At 43.5% G+C, this 17,698-nt stretch overlaps 1 protein-coding gene across 1 annotated transcript in view; it reads right to left on the bottom strand.

Annotated features, from left to right (window-relative positions):
* LOC309706849 (uncharacterized protein) overlaps positions 1 to 13,231 on the bottom strand; it is a 464,381-nt gene extending 451,150 nt beyond the window's left edge. The window contains exon 1 of the mRNA XM_082533774.1: positions 10,719 to 13,231. Coding sequence (XP_082389900.1) covers positions 10,762 to 11,976 — 1,215 coding nt within the window. The 5' untranslated portion in view covers positions 11,977 to 13,231 and the 3' untranslated portion in view covers positions 10,719 to 10,761. The remainder of the gene's footprint in view (positions 1 to 10,718) is intronic.
* Positions 13,232 to 17,698: the final 4,467 nt, after the last annotated feature.

The following is a 17,698-nucleotide window of genomic DNA, read 5'->3' as shown; positions in this document are numbered from 1 at the left end:
TGTACATCTGCTGATGGTACTCTGTCTGTGTAGTGATGCCAGTAGTCACACAACAGGCCGTCAAAGGCAGTGCTGTGTGCAGGCCTGATAGTCCAGCAGCATCACATCCCTAACGTTCTCCTGTTCACTTCAGTCCAGGAAGCAGAACACAGCCGCTGCTGCACCAGTGCCCACTGGCAGCAGCTCCTGAGAGATCACATAGCCAGGAGTTCAAGGGTGAAAAAATGGCTAACGCTTCAGTTGAACATCCTTTGTCAACATTTTCTTTCGACACTCTGCCACTGTGACCGCTGGCAATGGTAACTGCAATATTTATTTTGTATTTCCTTTCCACTTTTTCCAAATGACTTTTTCTATGTGTCAAGCCATATAGACTGAGACACTTCTGCTTGCTTGCTTGTTGTGTTTCAAAGTTTTATGTTGTACTTTTTCATCCAGTTTGTGCCACCATCAAATTTCTGCACCTGAACATTCCCAGTGACAAGTGTGTGGGAGAAGTCCACCAAAAATCGAAAGGCCGCCCTAAAAAATGCCTTGGGCAGTGAAAAAAATACATCTAAAAATCCCAGAGTCCCTTCGCTGACCTTCTATTCATTCTTAGAAACAGCAGAAATTGAGGACAATAACTGTAAGAGAAAGGGTTACATTTGAACATAATATTCCAGAAAACATTAATATTCCACCGGGGTCTGCATTGCTTTTTGTGCAATGTTTTAAATAGCTATAATTCCCGTGCACAGTGCAGACCAGCAGCGGAGGGTGAGGACTGACATAATTGGTTGTTTTATGCAGCTCACCCTCTGCTCCTTCTCACTGCTGGCACATCTATTTCATCCTGTGGTGCTTTTAAATAATCAATACACCCCACAGTCTGATGCATTTAATATACCTTAAATAGTAAATGACACACGGGACTTGTTTGAGAGTTTGGACATGTGGGGGAACAGGGGAAAGGAAACATTAGCTCACTTTGAAGGCTCTGAACACACAAAGGCCAATTAGAATCATTTGGTTGAACAATTAAAAATTTCTGCTAAGGGGCAGATACTGAAATTCTGAGATGATAATAAGAAAGAAAGAAAAACACTGAATGATAATCAGTGAAGCATCCCATTTCAGTGCTATGAGATTTGTTCTTATTTTCAAAGATACTGGCATTCAAAATGCACACCGAAGCGGTAACCAGGTGAATCGCCACCTTAGGCTGCTGCTTACATATCTTGTGAAGTAATCATCAGGTCTCAGCGGGATATTTTGCTCCCCTTGACCCCCTGTGCATTACACACAACACCAGTAGCTTTGCCATGTTAGGGAAATGGAAAAACTGCTCAAGAAAGACATTTAAGTTTTCTGTTGCTTTATAGCTTGTGAAAAATGAAACTAAAATAACATAAATGGGGAAAAAAAGACTATCAATTATGATGATTTGTGAATGTGAGATGAGAAAGAATACATGTTTTGTCACTTTAAAATCTGTTTCATCTGCATCCTATAAAATGTCCTCAAACTACCTTTGGCTTTACCTTTGTGAAAGCTTTTGTGTAAAAAGCCCCACATTCTTTCAGTCTTTCGTTTCTGCGAGACTATTCTAAATGCATAAGATATTCATTAAGGTTATGAATTTCTCAGAATGATAGGTACCTTCCACGTTACGTCTTTTTTCACTGTCTTAAAAGAGAGAGAAAATCTATGTTATTTTATTAATAGTGTATTTGCAATTTCCTTTAAAAGTAAAAGCCTGTAGATTTTCCCCCGTTAGGCAATTGTTTCAATACTTCATGTTGACTGGTGGGTGTAGAGTAATGTGTCCTACATTGAGTAATGTCACACCCAAACTACATTCAAACACACTTCTGTTCCCAGTTATTTTTCAAACTGTGGCTTAAACAGCTTTCATCTGTCCCAACCTGATGAAGTTTAATCGCCCCAACTTGAGCACAGCATGACAGAGTCAACGGATACAAATGTCTCAGTTTAGTATGGCCACTGTTACTCATTGGGAGATTTCTTCCATACAAATTAACCTTACAAAGCTTCATTTGACTCTTATCTCTCTCTCTCTCTCTCTATCAATCTGTGTCTGTGTCAGTTTGTTCTCCTGCTTGGTAATACATTATCTAGAGGACCAACTGAAGATTCGTATGCAGCAAACAGCTGATATTAGCCTTTTGCTTAAGATCTCCAGATGGATGAACAATGTTTCCCAGACCACTGCTGATAAATAAAGAGGTGATCTTTGACAATGTGAGTGACAATTGGAGATGGTGGGAAGGCAGAACTCCCTTTGAACAGGAAGCAATATCTCACAGAGATATCGCTTCGCTCAGGGAGGAGCTGCAATCTGCTGTGACATGTTTGGCGGGGGGACGGAGTGCATAGAGAAACTAAGGAAGAGAGCAGTCAAACGTTAATGGTATGCAGTAGTGGCATAAAAACACATGAGGCAAGACTAGAGGGGAGTGGAGATGAAAAGCTCAGTGCAACGTGGGAAGTCTCCCAGCAGCCTGTATAAGCAAAACTGTAACAGGGATCATTCAGGGTCACCTGATCCACAAGCACATCTTAGCTCGGATGACTAACATGACACAAGTTCTCTGTCTATTTTTTATTATTATTTTTGTTTGGGGTTTTTTCTCCTCTAGCTGTGTTTTTCTGCCTTTGTTTCTCTCCCCTGTGCCTCTTGGCCACAAACCACACATCTGCAACAGATAAACTTTTTCCCTCAGTCAGACTGACCCATGCTAGTACCCTTGAATACAGTGAACTTATGATTCAATCAAACAAAAGAGCAAACGGAGGCTGACAAAACTCTGCACAACAGCCTGCCAACTGGCTCCGGGAGGGTGGATGGATTGGTGGTGGTGGAGAGAGCAGGGTTGAGTGTGGAGAGCAGGAGCAGTTTGGGGATTCCCTTGCCTCTGTCAGAGTGCTGCAAAGCCATCCATCAAGTCTGTTTTTATGGGACTAAAGAGCTAAACCACAAGCCTGTGGGGAGGATATTAAGGGCCTGACAATGTGAGCCGAGGCAATTGATCTATTTAAAACAGCAGTGGCAAAGCACTGGTGCGGTACAAGATTTGTGGCGTTTTCATTTACTTCTACGTTTTTCAGCTCTTGATTAGATCAGGATAGCCTGTGGGTAAACATTGTCAGTAGATGCTATTTTCTCCCTCTAAGGGCCAAAATGTGAAGTCGTACAAGGATGTCTGTCTCTAATAGCTATCCAAACTGGCAATCTTGTTTGTCTGTCTTTTTCAGCATTTCAGCCCCTATTAGAGCATGGTAACTCACACAAAGGTTGTGAATATTTAAAATACTGCCAGTCTCATGAATTAGGTTTATTTAACTGTTATGCTCAACGTTGATATCTCGGGGCTTATTTCAGTAACACTCTTTCACTAAGTTTAGATTGTTTTCTTTATTAATGTTTAAGTATGTATATTCATGCTTTCGATGTTTAACCTCGAGGGTTTTATCCTTGAAACTGTGAAAGCAGATAATCAGATGTTTGTAAGATATTTCTTCATAAAAGAGCAGTCTTTTTTTCTGCATTTCATTACTTATTATGTGTGTGTAATGGCAGTTACAGCTGAATACTGGTCATATTAAATATACACAAAATAAACAGTTTGGACTGCTATGCTATATGCAATATATATTATATTTATCACACATTTGCTATAGTGTTGCAGTGTATCAATTAAAACAACAAAACACACATTTATGGTACGCAAAAGCATTTTCGGGAAATTTCCTGTTATGGAGCAGTTAAATGTGTTGCATGTAACCGCTCTACCAAAATAGAAAAAAGGTTTCACAGCCTCCTCGCAACAAATGAAAAGTAAACAAAAAATGAATAATATTTAGGCTGCAGGCCAGTCCTGAAAAAAGACGGCTATTACTGAATACCTAGTGTTCTTATTCTGGAAACATACAGTATGGACCAACTGGGCAAAACCATCCATTTCAACAATTTGGCTGTTTCTTAATGAAATAGATGATGAAAATGTGAAATCACCACAGGAAAGGTAGATCTCTCAGCTACCTATCACTTGGGGCTGAAATAAAACTACTCTGAGGACACGTAATGTTCAGTATAGCCAGTCCATCCCATGTCAATTAAACCTCAGAGTGAGCACTTAATCCTACCACTAATGACTTGAAGCAATGCTGCAATACCAAGTTGTACATATGAGATTACCAGCAGCCTCTGGGAAGTACCATTTATCAACTGAAAGTCCACTGGGTATCGTCAGTTGATGGCAATAGCCCCTCCAGGTCCATAAGCCAGCTGAGCAATGGGTATACTGTGTTTCTTTTTTTATCCTTTATTTAATCATATTTCTGCTGTCTTTCTTTTTATTAATACAGTAAATATCTTTATAGGCTTCCTCATCATTTTCACAACAAAATCGTGTGGACTGCTAGACTCCTGACTTAGACAATGAAATTAAATATGAGGTAAACAGCACTGGTCAGAAACAAGAAGGCCTTAATTGAGTATGAATACAAACGTTTGCCTCTTTTTTAATTTTCCCAGCAAGTATTGGCCATGTACCCTCTGTTCTGGCTCCCAGATTCTGAAATCGCAACATAGTCATGAACAATGACAGTTTTTGTTTCTGACAATAGTCTTGGAAAGGCGATGTGTGGTACAGGCTGCAAATTACCTTCCATATGAATGACTAGCCTTTTTTTTTTAGAAACCTGGTATGAGTCTTTAGCTTCAGGTATTACAAACTGCAAAGTTATGGTACCAGAAGTAGTCAGGGAACCTATAAAAATATATATGACTTATATATTCTTTGAGATCACACCGTTAAGAATCGATAGGCCAAATTTTGCTTTAAGCAAATGAGTCATTATTCAAGAGATTATAGAGAATTTTAATTGTCACCACTTTCTTTACAATCCTTGTAATGTACATGCTACACTACAATTTCAAGTTTGACAGGGTGAGCAGCAGTACCTGAGGGAGTAGGGGCTTAGTGCCAGATCAGTTAAAAAAGACTGTCGGGTTTCAATCTCCACCAAGAAGTGAGAAGCGAGGTATGGCTAAAAAAAGTTTGTTTACCGGTGAATCATCATTCAGAAAATGCTGTTGTTAGAATGGTTGAATGGTTTATATTACATGATCTGACTACCTTTAATGATTCCAGAGGCCAATATTTCCTCAGTGATGGCGCCAACATGCTAATCTGTTTGGAAAAGTGCAGAAGCAAAGGATTTCTGGCATGGCTCTGTAGACTTCATGTTCTTTCACTTGGCAGCAATGTGCTCTTCACTGATAACTTTTTAATCAGACCATTTTCTTTTAAAAGTTTAGTAGCTTGCTGGAAGGAGACATACTGTATACCTACAGTGCACTTCTCTGAATCCACATTCCTATGTTGTAGGCTAAACTCTATCATCAAACGCGGAAATTAATGGGCCATATTTAATCATAAATTCTAGGGTTTTTCTCTTTTTTTCATTTGGACAAGAGACCAGCCTCAAAGAAGTCACAAGTGTCACTTCAAACGCTTCTTCTTCTTCTTGATTTTCCTCTGCTGTTTTGCTGTTTCGAGTTAAAAGTGTGTGGTTCAATCTACAGCTCTGTAATCTTCTATCCAACCCTCCATCTCCCCTTCCCACCCCTGGCTCAGTCTGGTTAATGAAGGACTTTTTTGTTGTTCACTCAGAAGATGACAAAAAATCAAAGATTTATCATAAAAAAGGATACACTTCAAGGCATAACCCTGTTCAAGGATTTGGACCTGATTTAGCTGGAAGCTACCATACAGGTAGGAATAATGAGGTACTTTTGCCATGTGATTAAATTGTTATACATTAGCAGCTTCTGATATATATTTTTTTACTTCTTAGATAATGAGTAGGAAATATCTTACCAATCCTGGATACCTTGGGGCAGATACATAAACTGTATAGATTTAGGGTCAAATGAACATTAAAAAGCTAACCTCTAAAAATTTTTAATAGGGCTGTGTGTGTGTGCAGGGAAAAAATAGTGACATAAAATGCAAGATCTGTAAGACCTGTTCTGTTTTATATAACTTTTTGTAACTCTTCACTTTTTTTCACCATATCAGGCCTTATGCATTAAAATTGAGGTATTTTTTATTAATAATCATAATTTTGCATTAAGCACTCCCGCACAAAAACACACTGTTCCTATTAAATTTTATGTTTATTTTGTGTTTATCTGTTAAAATATTTCAAGCATTTATGAGTACACATCAATTATGAATCCAGCCCCTGGTATTTCATCAGGGGGTTGTAACGTTGGGTTGTGTTGTGTGGTTGAGAAGAGGCGGCAAAACACCTAGCAGGCTAGGCGGAAGGATACACACCCACACTGGTATCAGTAATCCACGGTGGTTCTTTAATACGCATTCTTCAGCAACCATATAAAAGCCCGGCTGAACGGCTGCGGCTCAACAACAAAATGCCCAGCGTTCATACAACCCAAGCGTTGCAAACAAAACAAAAAAAAAAGGGTCTGGAAAAGAAAACATAAGTCCGTCCCTCGTTAAGCACGAGCGTGAAGGCACGTGTCCTCATAATCCCAGAGCGAGAGAGAGAGCGAGAGCAGTGGCACACACTGATGACACCATCAACCCTCGACTTGGGTGTCTTAAAGGGACACCACACCATAACGGCTGTTACATATTCCCCCCCGGTTAAACAAAGGCTGTCCCCAGCCGAACACAGCAAAGGCACAGTTCAAACTTAACCAGCCTCCATACATGGTCAGCAGGATAAGACATTAAAACCAAAATAGGGGAATGTACAGTCCAAAATTGACAACCTGGCATACATGACAGTGTCCCACATGGTGAATGCCCATTCAAATAAATGTCAAAGAAAGAAAATAAGCTTAGGATAGCCAGGACGATGACAGAATGAAATTCCCTCTTATTGTTACATTGCGTTTCCACCGTTTCCCCAAAAATTGCAACAGTAAGCATGAACATATCACCACAACATGAAAACAGTGCCAACATGAATCGTAGAAAACTCAAACAACGGTCCTGTGACAACAGTAGACCACATGAAACACATCAGAAAGCAAACAAGGTCACTTTATGTTAAATCTGTCAGTATGAAAAGGGTTGGTCCACCTATTGACCGACCAGTCAGCGGTGACCCTAGGAACTCGTCTTGGTCTGAGGTCATAAGAACCTCTAACAGCACACCCATCGGCAGCAGGAGGTGAACTGTTAACCTCTGTCTCCAGAGCAACATCAGCAGTCTCTTGGAAAGAGTTCTGGTCCACGACAAGCGGGGCAGCGTCAGCACAGTCAAAGTCAGTCTCAGCAGGGGCGTTGCTACAGACCGCGGGAGTTGCGTCAACCGCGTCACAGTCAATGCGGCCCGGGACTGAAAGAGCAGGAGGCAAACTGCTGTCCGGGACACTGAGATCCAAAGCTGCTGTAGCATTTAGCGTCGCACGCTGGCTAGACAAAGCTGAGTCCCAGGTATGGAATGGTTGCATGTTCGCAACATGAAAAACTCCCACTCTCTCCCCAGTGTCCACTGTGGTGAGAGAGTAATTCACATCCGACATCCTCTTGGAGATGCGGTAGGGACCCGTGTAAAGCGGGGCCAACTTAGCAGAAAAGTTGGACGACGCATCTGATTTTGGGTGTGACTTTACCCTGACGAGGTCCCCAACTTCATAAGAAACCGTGCGACGTCTCAGATCATAGTAGCGCTTTTGCCTTTCATGACTCTCTCCGAGCACCAAGCGAGCATGTTCATGAGCATCCCGAAGCGAAGCTCTCAGGTTATCTGAGTGGGACGTTTCCGGGTCGCTCAGTCCCTCCCAGGAGGGTTGAGTGACAAGGTCCAAGGGCGTGTCCAACTCTCGCCCATACAGCATCATGGACGGACTCAGGCCTGTGCTCTCGTGAGGCGCAGTGCGCAGTGCAAAACAGATCTGGGGAAGATACTTGTCCCAAGAGGTGTGTTTATCCCCAACATAGGCTCGAATGGCCGTTTTCAAAGTGCAATTTACACGCTCAGTTGCATTCGTTTGAGGATGGTATGCAGTTGTTAGTCTGTGTTCAGTCCCAAGAGTCAACAAAACATGCTCAAAGAGTTCACTGACGAAAGGCGTTCCCCTATCAGAAATAAGGTGTGAGGGAGAACCATGTCGGGCAAAAATGTCAGTAATGAACTTGTTCGCAGCAACTTGAGCAGTGGCTTCTCTCACAGCACTCACCTCGACCCATTTTGAGAAATAGTCCACAAAAACAAGGATATAAGCATTCCCCCTTTGTGTGCGGGGCAGTGGGCCAACATAGTCCACCCCTGCGTACTCCCATGGTCTTTGTGGCTGGATAGGGACCATAAGGCCTGCTGTTTTTCTTTGACTCGGCTTAGTGGTTTGACACAAACAACATGAGACCACATACTTTTTCACGTCAGAGTTCATGTGTGGCCAGAAGAATCTGAGACGCAAGCGTGCCAGCGTTTTTGCAATGCCCAGGTGTCCAGCTGTGGGATGATCATGGTAATATTTGAGCAGATAACCACGGAGGGCAGTAGGAGCAAACAGTTTAAGCTGCTTGAGTGGGTGGAGACCACACTTTGTCTTTGGGTCGAGGAAATAGAGGAGACTGTCATGGACAACGTACTGTTCCAGATCTTGATTATTCTCCCCCGTTTGTTGGTCAGTTTCCAGTTGATTGAGCAACGGGCCTGTGACTGGGTCCTCAAGCTGCAGCTGACGAACATGCAGGCGGTCCGAAACAATCACAGAAGGTAGAGCACGAAGGTCCATGCTCCCAATCACGGCATAGGGAGGGAGAAGATCAATGGGGGCATCCACATCTGGTAGAGGATTACGGGAAAGGGCATCGGGCACCTTATTACGTTCTCCAGGTTTGTGGATGATGCTGAAGTCAAAGTCTTGAAGGCGCAGAGACCACCGAGCAAGCCTGCCAGAGGGATTCGGTCGAGACATCAACCACTTGAGGCTGCTGTGGTCGGTGTAAATGGTTACGTGCAAGCCTTCGACATAGGGTCGGAAATGTTCCAAGGCCCAGATCACGGCCAGACACTCCTTCTCTGGAGTTGAGTAGGGCTTTTCCGATTTGTGCATAGCCCGGCTAGCAAATGCTACAGCAACGTCTTTGTCATCCTCATCTTTTTGCATTAATGCTGCCCCAAGACCAGCATCGCATGCATCAGTGTGAATGAAGAATGGACGCGAAAAATCTGGGAACCTGAGGACCGGCGCTGAGGTTATTGAATGTTTCAGAAAGTCCACAGCTGCCTGGCACTTGTCATCCCAGTGAAACTGTACGTCCTTTTTAGTGAGGGCGAAGAGTGGCTCTGCATGGCGGGCATAGTCCTGCACAAAGCGGCGATAGTAGCCAGTCAGGCCAAGGAACTGTCGCACCTGCTTTGTTGTGGTCGGCACTCTGAAGTCAGTCACAGCTCTCACCTTGTCAGGGTCAGGATGAATGCCAGCCGGCGTAACCCGATAACCAAGGAAGGTGAGTTCTGAAAGGCAGAATTGGCATTTGCTCAGCTTTAAAGAGAGGCCAGCGGACTGAAGCCTACCAAGGACCTCTTTTAAGTCAAGCAGGTGTTGCTCAAAGGTCGGTGATGCGACAACAATGTCATCTAGATACACCGCGCAGGACTTATAAATCAGGCCAGCTAGAACATTGTTCATAAGCCGCTGAAAAGTCGCAGGGGCGTTACACAGGCCGAAAGGAAGGACTCTGAACTGAAACAGGCCACAGTGCGTGATAAAAGCAGTCTTTGGTTTAGCTTCTTCAGCAATGGGGACCTGCCAGTAACCTCGAGCGAGGTCTAGTGTTGTGAGAAACTTCCCTCTCGACAGAAAGTCCAGTGATTCATCCACTCGCGGGAGTGGGTAAGAATCCTTCACGGTCAGCTGATTCAGACCACGGAAGTCAACACAGAACCGTGGTTCGCGGGGGGGTTTGTTCACAATGACCACGGGGGCTGCCCATGGTCCTGATGCAGGTTCGATGATGTTATCCTGTAGCATTTTTTCCACTTGCTCTTCTATGATTTGCTTTTTAGCTGGTGAGGTGCGGTATGGTGGTAAGTTAACAGGCTTTGCATCCCCAGTTACAATGACATGTTCTGCCAGAGAAGTGCGACCAAGGTGGCCATCAAACAGGTCACCAAAACTATTTAACAACTCCAACAGTTCTTCCCGTTCCTCAGAATCCAAGTTAGCTTCTCCAGCCTTATCATGGAGTTGCGGGGTGTTCTGCAGGGTCATAGTTCCACACTCAAGATCAGCTTCCACAAAGCCATTTTCACAGAGTTCATCAAGACATGGGGGATTATCATCCATAATTACAGTTCTTGTTGGGACATGTATTGTCAGTGAAGTGCGAGTCATGAAGTCCATCCCAAGAACAAAGGGGGATGACAGGTCCTGTACTATCACAAACCGCTGATAGACTCGCTTGCCCATAAATCCAATGGTCAGCCAGGTTATTCCTAATGGACTGCAGTTGGTGCCATTGGCCAGTCTTATTGGAGGAGAATCCCACGGATTCTCTAATGACTGGTTTCGGTGTCTCTCAGATAATAGGTCTGCATTTACTGCTGAAAGAGATGCCCCTGTATCTAGTGTGGCATCCAGAGCCGCCCCATTAAAGTTCACTTTAACTCTGAGAGGGGTGTTCCACGATGCTTGCGAAGTTCCATCTTCAACGTGATTGAGCACTGGTGGCACACTTTGATTTGACAAAGACGATGAGGGCTGAGTTATTGGTTGGGGGGAGGGTTGCCCCTGTGAAACACTCTCCCCCCCCTGAAGTTTCCCGGCCTCCTGCCCGTTGCTCTCGTCTCCCTGACCCCGCCAGTTTCATCTGGATCCGCAGGCTGAGTTACTGGATGTTGGTCAGGAGACAGCGTTTGGGGAAGCTCCGGAGCCATCCTGGGAGAGTGTCGAGCTCCCTGAAAATCAGTGGAACAGTTAGGGCACGTACGAGAGGTAACACCAGGCATGGCACATTTGAAACAGCGGGGTCCTCCCTCAGTTCTGTTTTTCGGCTGAGCTCGGGAGGGCCGTGAAAGGTTAGTGCCAAGAACAGAATGCAGCTCGTGGGCACGCAGCACTAGATCAATTACTGACTTTACAGGCGTTCCGAACAGTGCCACTCTGTACTTCTCCACTGCGTGGTTACAGATGAGCTCAATTTGCTCCAGTTCAGATGGTGGGCTCCTCAGTCTCCTAAATTCACTGAGCATGTGGGCAACAAACGTTGGCAGAGGCTCTTCGGGGTGCTGGAAACAGTCCAGGATGCCTCTCAAAATCTGCTCCTGGTTGTCAGCAGGCAAGAAGACGGTTCTGAAAAGTTCACAAAACTTAGCCCATGTAGATACGTGAGGAATGAGCACATTAGACCACTTTCTTGGTTCCTTAGCTAGGAAGTGTGGCAGCTCTCTGAGGATTTGGGCGTCTGTTAGGTCTAAGGAGGTTTTATAAGCAGCAACAGACTGCAGCCATTCTTCTGGGTGAAGGCTGCCATCATTAGCGAACACCTTGGGCTCCAATTTAGCTTGGTGCAATGCCGCAGCAAGGACTCTGGTTGTATTAATTAGCTCCAGTGAATCTGAGTGGGATTGGGACAAGGCTCTGGCGGGCTGCGTGGGGCCAGGTGCTGAGATAGATTGCTGCGTTTCCCTGGTTGGCAGGCCTGGCACATATGGGGTAGAGGAGGCCTGAGGAAAAGGGTGAGTAATCTGGGCAGCTGGCACTTTTGGGACTGGTCGTTTTTGTTGAGTCCACTGCTCCAGAATATTCCTCTGGAGGTCCAAAGAGTCATGAAGACACCGCTGAAGCATATCAACCTCTGCTTGCAGACTTTGCACTTTATGCCCAAGGTCAGCAGTACTATGTCTGGCAGTAAGTCGGTTGGGGTGTAACATAAAGTCTATATCATCACACATGTCATTCAAGTCAGGATGAGTAGCCATAATACACACTTATCAAAGACCCAAATCTATACAAGGTAGCAGTTAAGCAGAAATCAACTTCAGTTCTGGTCACACAAAAATATACGAAACATGTGAATTCTGAAGTTTAGCTACACATGTCTTATCTGACTTTGAAACGTGGAGGTGGAAGGAGCAAACACCCTTGATCAAAAGCATTCAGGTGTAAAATAGATCCAAACTTACGAGTAACTGAGTATGAGCAACACCTTTTCAAGTCAGATGCACTTAAAACAGCATTTCAATAAGGACAGTTAAGCCAGTGAGAATCAATAGCAAATCAGTTTGAAATATAGACAGCGGTCTTTTTTTTTTTTTTTTTTTTTAAATACACTCACAACATCAGTTCGGCGATTTTCCAGAGGACACCAAACTTGTCCAGTCCTGACGCGGTATAGAGGTTTGTCCCGTGGAAAAGTTCCCACTTGCAGAGACCATACGAACGAAGCAAAGTCTGCAGCGTGAGCTCAGCTGGCGAGGAAGAAAAAAAATCCGGTGCGCTTTACTCCGCTTACGTGTACTTCAGAAACTATGAAGAAACGGCATCCATCTCGCGTCCAAGTAGCGTGAATCCACGTTAATCCAAAAATGTCGCAGTAAAGGCGTTCGGCAGATGACGATAATACATCCCGAAAACAGCGCTGCGGCGGCTCCACTCGTTGCCGTAGAAACACACTTCCGTGACCCGGCGAATCGGACGTCCGCGTCGAGGCCAGCCTGGTCTGTCTCCGCGAAGTATGGCAGGCTACTACTAGCTCTACTTTGCCGCTATGTACCTTTCAGTGTATCAATCATCCGCTGCTCGAAGATACTGCATACTGAGGTCCAAGAGAAGATGTTCGGGCGCCATTTTGTAACGTTGGGTTGTGTTGTGTGGTTGAGAAGAGGCGGCAAAACACCTAGCAGGCTAGGCGGAAGGATACACACCCACACTGGTATCAGTAATCCACGGTGGTTCTTTAATACGCATTCTTCAGCAACCATATAAAAGCCCGGCTGAACGGCTGCGGCTCAACAACAAAATGCCCAGCGTTCATACAACCCAAGCGTTGCAAACAAAACAAAAAAAAAGGGTCTGGAAAAGAAAACATAAGTCCGTCCCTCGTTAAGCACGAGCGTGAAGGCACGTGTCCTCATAATCCCAGAGCGAGAGAGAGAGCGAGAGCAGTGGCACACACTGATGACACCATCAACCCTCGACTTGGGTGTCTTAAAGGGACACCACACCATAACGGCTGTTACAGGGTCTAGACAGGTGTTTCAAATCTACCTTTTGAGCCGGATGATTACCAGTATGACATTAAAGACTTTTTATACAAAATGAATTGAGCAGACAAGAAGAGTGCTGCTTCCTTGATTTTTTTTTCTTTTTGCAAAGGAGGTGTCACCTTGGACACAAATGTGGTCTGATGTACAACAGAAGAAAAATGATTGTTAACATGTAGCAATTCATACCTTACAGGTGTGAAACTTGTACCTCTAGTTATGCAGTGAAGTTGTCAAGATCTTAGCCCATGGCAACACTTTGGTAAGAAAATGTTAAAAAATTCTAGTTGGAAAGTTTCTCCTGATTTTTAGTTTGAAATGAAGGCAGACTTTCTCTGCCCCCTAATAAGGCTGAATGCATACTACTTTTATAGCATCTTTAGTTCATTTAATATTTGCCCCCCAAAGTAAAAAGTTACAGGCATATCACTCTACAGCATAGTGTTGCCCTGAGGCAACAAACCACATTTTCAAGCCTTACACTGGCCCTTCAAAAAAAAACAACACTTTTTTTTTTCAAATAATGCTACCACACACACCTCTTTCCAATAAAATGATGAGTTGAAGATGGTGTGACTTTCATTTTTGGGGGGGAGGACCCCTTTCTGCAAGCTGCACTATATGAGAGACATCTCCATTAAGAGGCAAGATAAAGATCACTATTTTACATGTTTATAGTGAAATAAATGTATATTAAAAAATATTTGTATGTGCATGAATATGTTAAGAAGCATATTTGATTGTTTGTTCTACTTATTTATTTATTTATACAGTAAAACTGTTAATTTTCTTTCGTTGCCTCAAGGCAACACTGCGCAGTTAGCCCAATTTTTTTCAGGCAATATAATGCATTTGCATATGTGTGTAGAGATGTGTTTGTGTGCATTACTTTACAATCTACTCATAATTACAGGACATGGATGTAAATACCTTTTATGAAAGAAAACCAAGGGAATGTGCACTTTCTGTCCTCAGAAAGTGAGGACAGTGAGCTTTCAGGGAGTGACATTGAAGTAGAGGAGTGGATCCCTGAATGGGGTTTGCGGGACACTTAGGAGCTCAGGGGTCAGTTGGTAAAGTAACTGTGTCTGTGTGTGTGTTTGTGCCCACATAGCAAGCAGGTCTGGCCAGGATCTGGTATCAAGTTGGCACTGCTGGCTGACTTCTGGCATGATAAGACGCATGTCATCCAGATATGGGCCAGGCCTGGCATACATGGCACTGTCCATGTGATGGCATGCCATATCTGGCTTGATTGTGGCTTGGTTTATGTGGCCCAGGCCTACAGAAAACAGGTCTGGCCCAGATCTAGCATCAAGCTGGCACTTCTGACAGAGGTAATCCACACATGGGCCAGCACAGGACCACCAGTGTGTCTAAAACTGGCCTTGTGCTGGCCCATGTGTGGGCCACCTCTGGCAAACCAGGTCTGGGCCACCAAAGGGCCGTCATTCTTTGCGGTATGTGGGCCATGTGTAAGCACATTGTGTGGGCCTGATCCGGGCCATACCAATTTTGCTGTGTGTGTGTGTGGTCGTGTATTACTTATTGTTGTAGGGACACAAATTTGTTTACACACTCACATTGTGAGGTCTCGCCTACTTTATGGGGACAAATTGCAAGGTAAATCATTCAATTTTAGGGTGAATGCTTGAGTCAGGGTTAGGATAAGGTTCAGGCAGGGACTTGTGATGGGTAGAGTCAGGATAATTCAATTCAATTCAATTCAATTTTATTTATATAGCGCCAAATCACAACAAAAGTCGCCTCAAGGCGCTTCATAGATACAGAGAAAAACCCAACAATCATATGACCCCCTATGAGCAAGCACTTTGGCGACAGTGGGAAGGAAAAACTCCCTTTTAACAGGAAGAAACCTCCGGCAGAACCAGGCTCAGGGAGGGGCGGCCATCTGCTGCGACCGGTTGGGGTGAGAGAAGGAAGACAGGATAAAGACATGCTGTGGAAGAGAGACAGAGGTTAATAACAGATATGATTCAATGCAGAGAGGTCTATTAATACATAGTGAGTGAGAAAGGTGACTGGAAAGGAAAAACTCAATGCATCATGGGAATCCCCCGGCAGCCTACATCTATTGCAGCATAACAAAGGGAGGATTCAGGGTCACCTGGTCCAGCCCTAACTATATGCTTTAGAAAAAAGGAAAGTTTTAAGCCTAATCTTAAAAGTAGAGATAGTGTCTGTCTCCCGAATCCAAACTGGAAGCTGGTTCCACAGAAGAGGGGCCTGAAAACTGAAGGCTCTGCCTCCCATTCTACTTTTAAATACTCTAGGAACAACAAGTAGGCCTGCAGAGCGAGAGCGGAGCGCTCTAATAGGGTGATATGGTACTACAAGGTCATTAAGATAAGATGGGGCCTGATTATTTAAGACCTTGTATGTGAGGAGCAGGATTTTGAATTCAATTCTGGATTTAACAGGAAGCCAATGAAGGGAAGCCAAAACAGGAGAAATATGCTCTCTCTTTCTAGTCCCTGTCAGGACTCTTGCTGCAGCATTTTGGATTAGCTGAAGGCTTTTCAGTGAGTTTTTTGGACATCCTGATAATAATGAATTACAGTAGTCCAGCCTGGAAGTAATAAATGCATGAACTAGTTTTTCAGCGTCACTCTGAGACAGGATATTTCTAATTTTAGAGATGTTGCGCAAATGGAAGAAAGCAGTCTTACATATTTGTTTAATATGTGCGTTGAAGGACATGTCCTGGTCAAAAATGACTCCAAGGTTCCTCACCGCGTTACTGGAGGCCAAGGTAATGCCATCCAGAGTAAGAATCTGATTAGATACCATATTTCTAAGATTTTCAGGGCCGAGTACAATAACCTCAGTTTTATCTGAATTAAGAAGCAGAAAGTTAGCGGCCATCCAGGTCTTTATGTCTTTAAGACATTCCTGCAGTTTAACTAATTGGTGTGTGTTATCTGGCTTCATGGACAGATAGAGCTGGGTGTCATCTGCATAGCAGTGAAAATGTATGCTATGTCTTCTAATGATACTGCCTAAGGGAAGCATGTATAATGTAAACAGAATTGGTCCTAGCACTGAACCCTGTGGAACTCCATAATTAACCTCAGTGTGTGAAGAGGACTCTCCATTTACATGCACGAATTGGAGTCTATTAGATAGATATGATACAAACCACTGCAGCGCAGTACTTGTAATACCTACAGCATGTTCTAATCGCTCTAATAGGATATTATGATAATAATAAGGACAATAAGTTTTATCGTTCTGTGAAATATTTCCATTGTTTATTTGTTGTGTATTTATTTGTTCATCCTTGTTGTACTAATACAACTTATTATAGAAAAAACTTGGCATGTTACTACCATTGTCGCACAGTGTTACCTTGAAGCAACAAACCAATATCTGTTTGTGGGGGGGGGGCAGGGTGTCAAATTTTATGATTGATATATTATTAGGGACCATAAAGCTCCTCCAAAATATGGAGAAATATTTTTTTCCCAAAAAATTTAAAAGCCATGCAGTAGAGGGATATTGCTCAGACGAATGTAATGCGAAGTGTTTTGTTGCTGGCGCATTTGTTGTTTTGCCTCTTTGTTTTTTTCTGCTTACTTCAGTATCCAGTAGCAAAGCAGGAAAACATGTTCTAACCATTTAAACAGATAGATACACAGTTTTCCTCCACACACAGTGTGAGAGCAGATGGCAGATGGATTTTTTTGCCCCACTGATTAGTAGTTGTGCATCTCAGGGGGGACTTTAATTTTCACTGACCAACATTGCAACTGCCCGCTGAAAAGCACTATCTAAGCTAGCTCAGTCATTCTCCTCCCTGACAAGCAATGCAGTCTAACTGAGTATTATGGCATTGTTAAAGTCCATAAATGTACTTGTGAGATTATGGAGCTGCCATTGTAAAGATGTAAATAAATGACTATCTATTCCCGCACAGCCTTCGTAAACTCCTATGAGACTTGTGTTGTTTTCTGTCTTCATAGAGAAGACTCACTTAAAGAAGTGTGTCTTTTTTAGTGTAATCCTGTGGCTTTCATGTTATGAAATGGTATGTGTATTGTGGCTAGTGGAAATTGCTAAAGTAGATTATTGAAACGCTGCTGCTCAGATAGCGATCCACCCAGGATCTGCCTCTTACTGATCCCCAGGCTGTTATTAAGAAATATAAAATTGTCCATAATTTACATATTAACGCATCCTGAAACACACAGAGCCATTTAAAGGCCCTCAGGAGGAGTTTGCCTGGAGTTTATACTTTCATGAATCTTTCTGAAGGGTTTTAACCGGCTCTGCCTGGTTGGATGTGCCAGATAGCTGCAACAGCTGCAGTGTAGCAACTTGAATAAGGAATGTTTAATTTTTTTCAAGGGATACAGTAATAATTACAATATGTTTTGGGGAATAAGGCTATTATTCAGGAATTAAGATAGAGTTGTGC

This window comes from Aulonocara stuartgranti (assembly GCF_965226115.1).
Source record: "Aulonocara stuartgranti genome assembly, chromosome: 5".
NCBI classification, from domain to species: domain Eukaryota; kingdom Metazoa; phylum Chordata; class Actinopteri; order Cichliformes; family Cichlidae; genus Aulonocara; species Aulonocara stuartgranti.
Note: the sequence above shows the minus strand (reverse complement) of the source record. Positions and strands in the feature narration are given on the sequence as shown.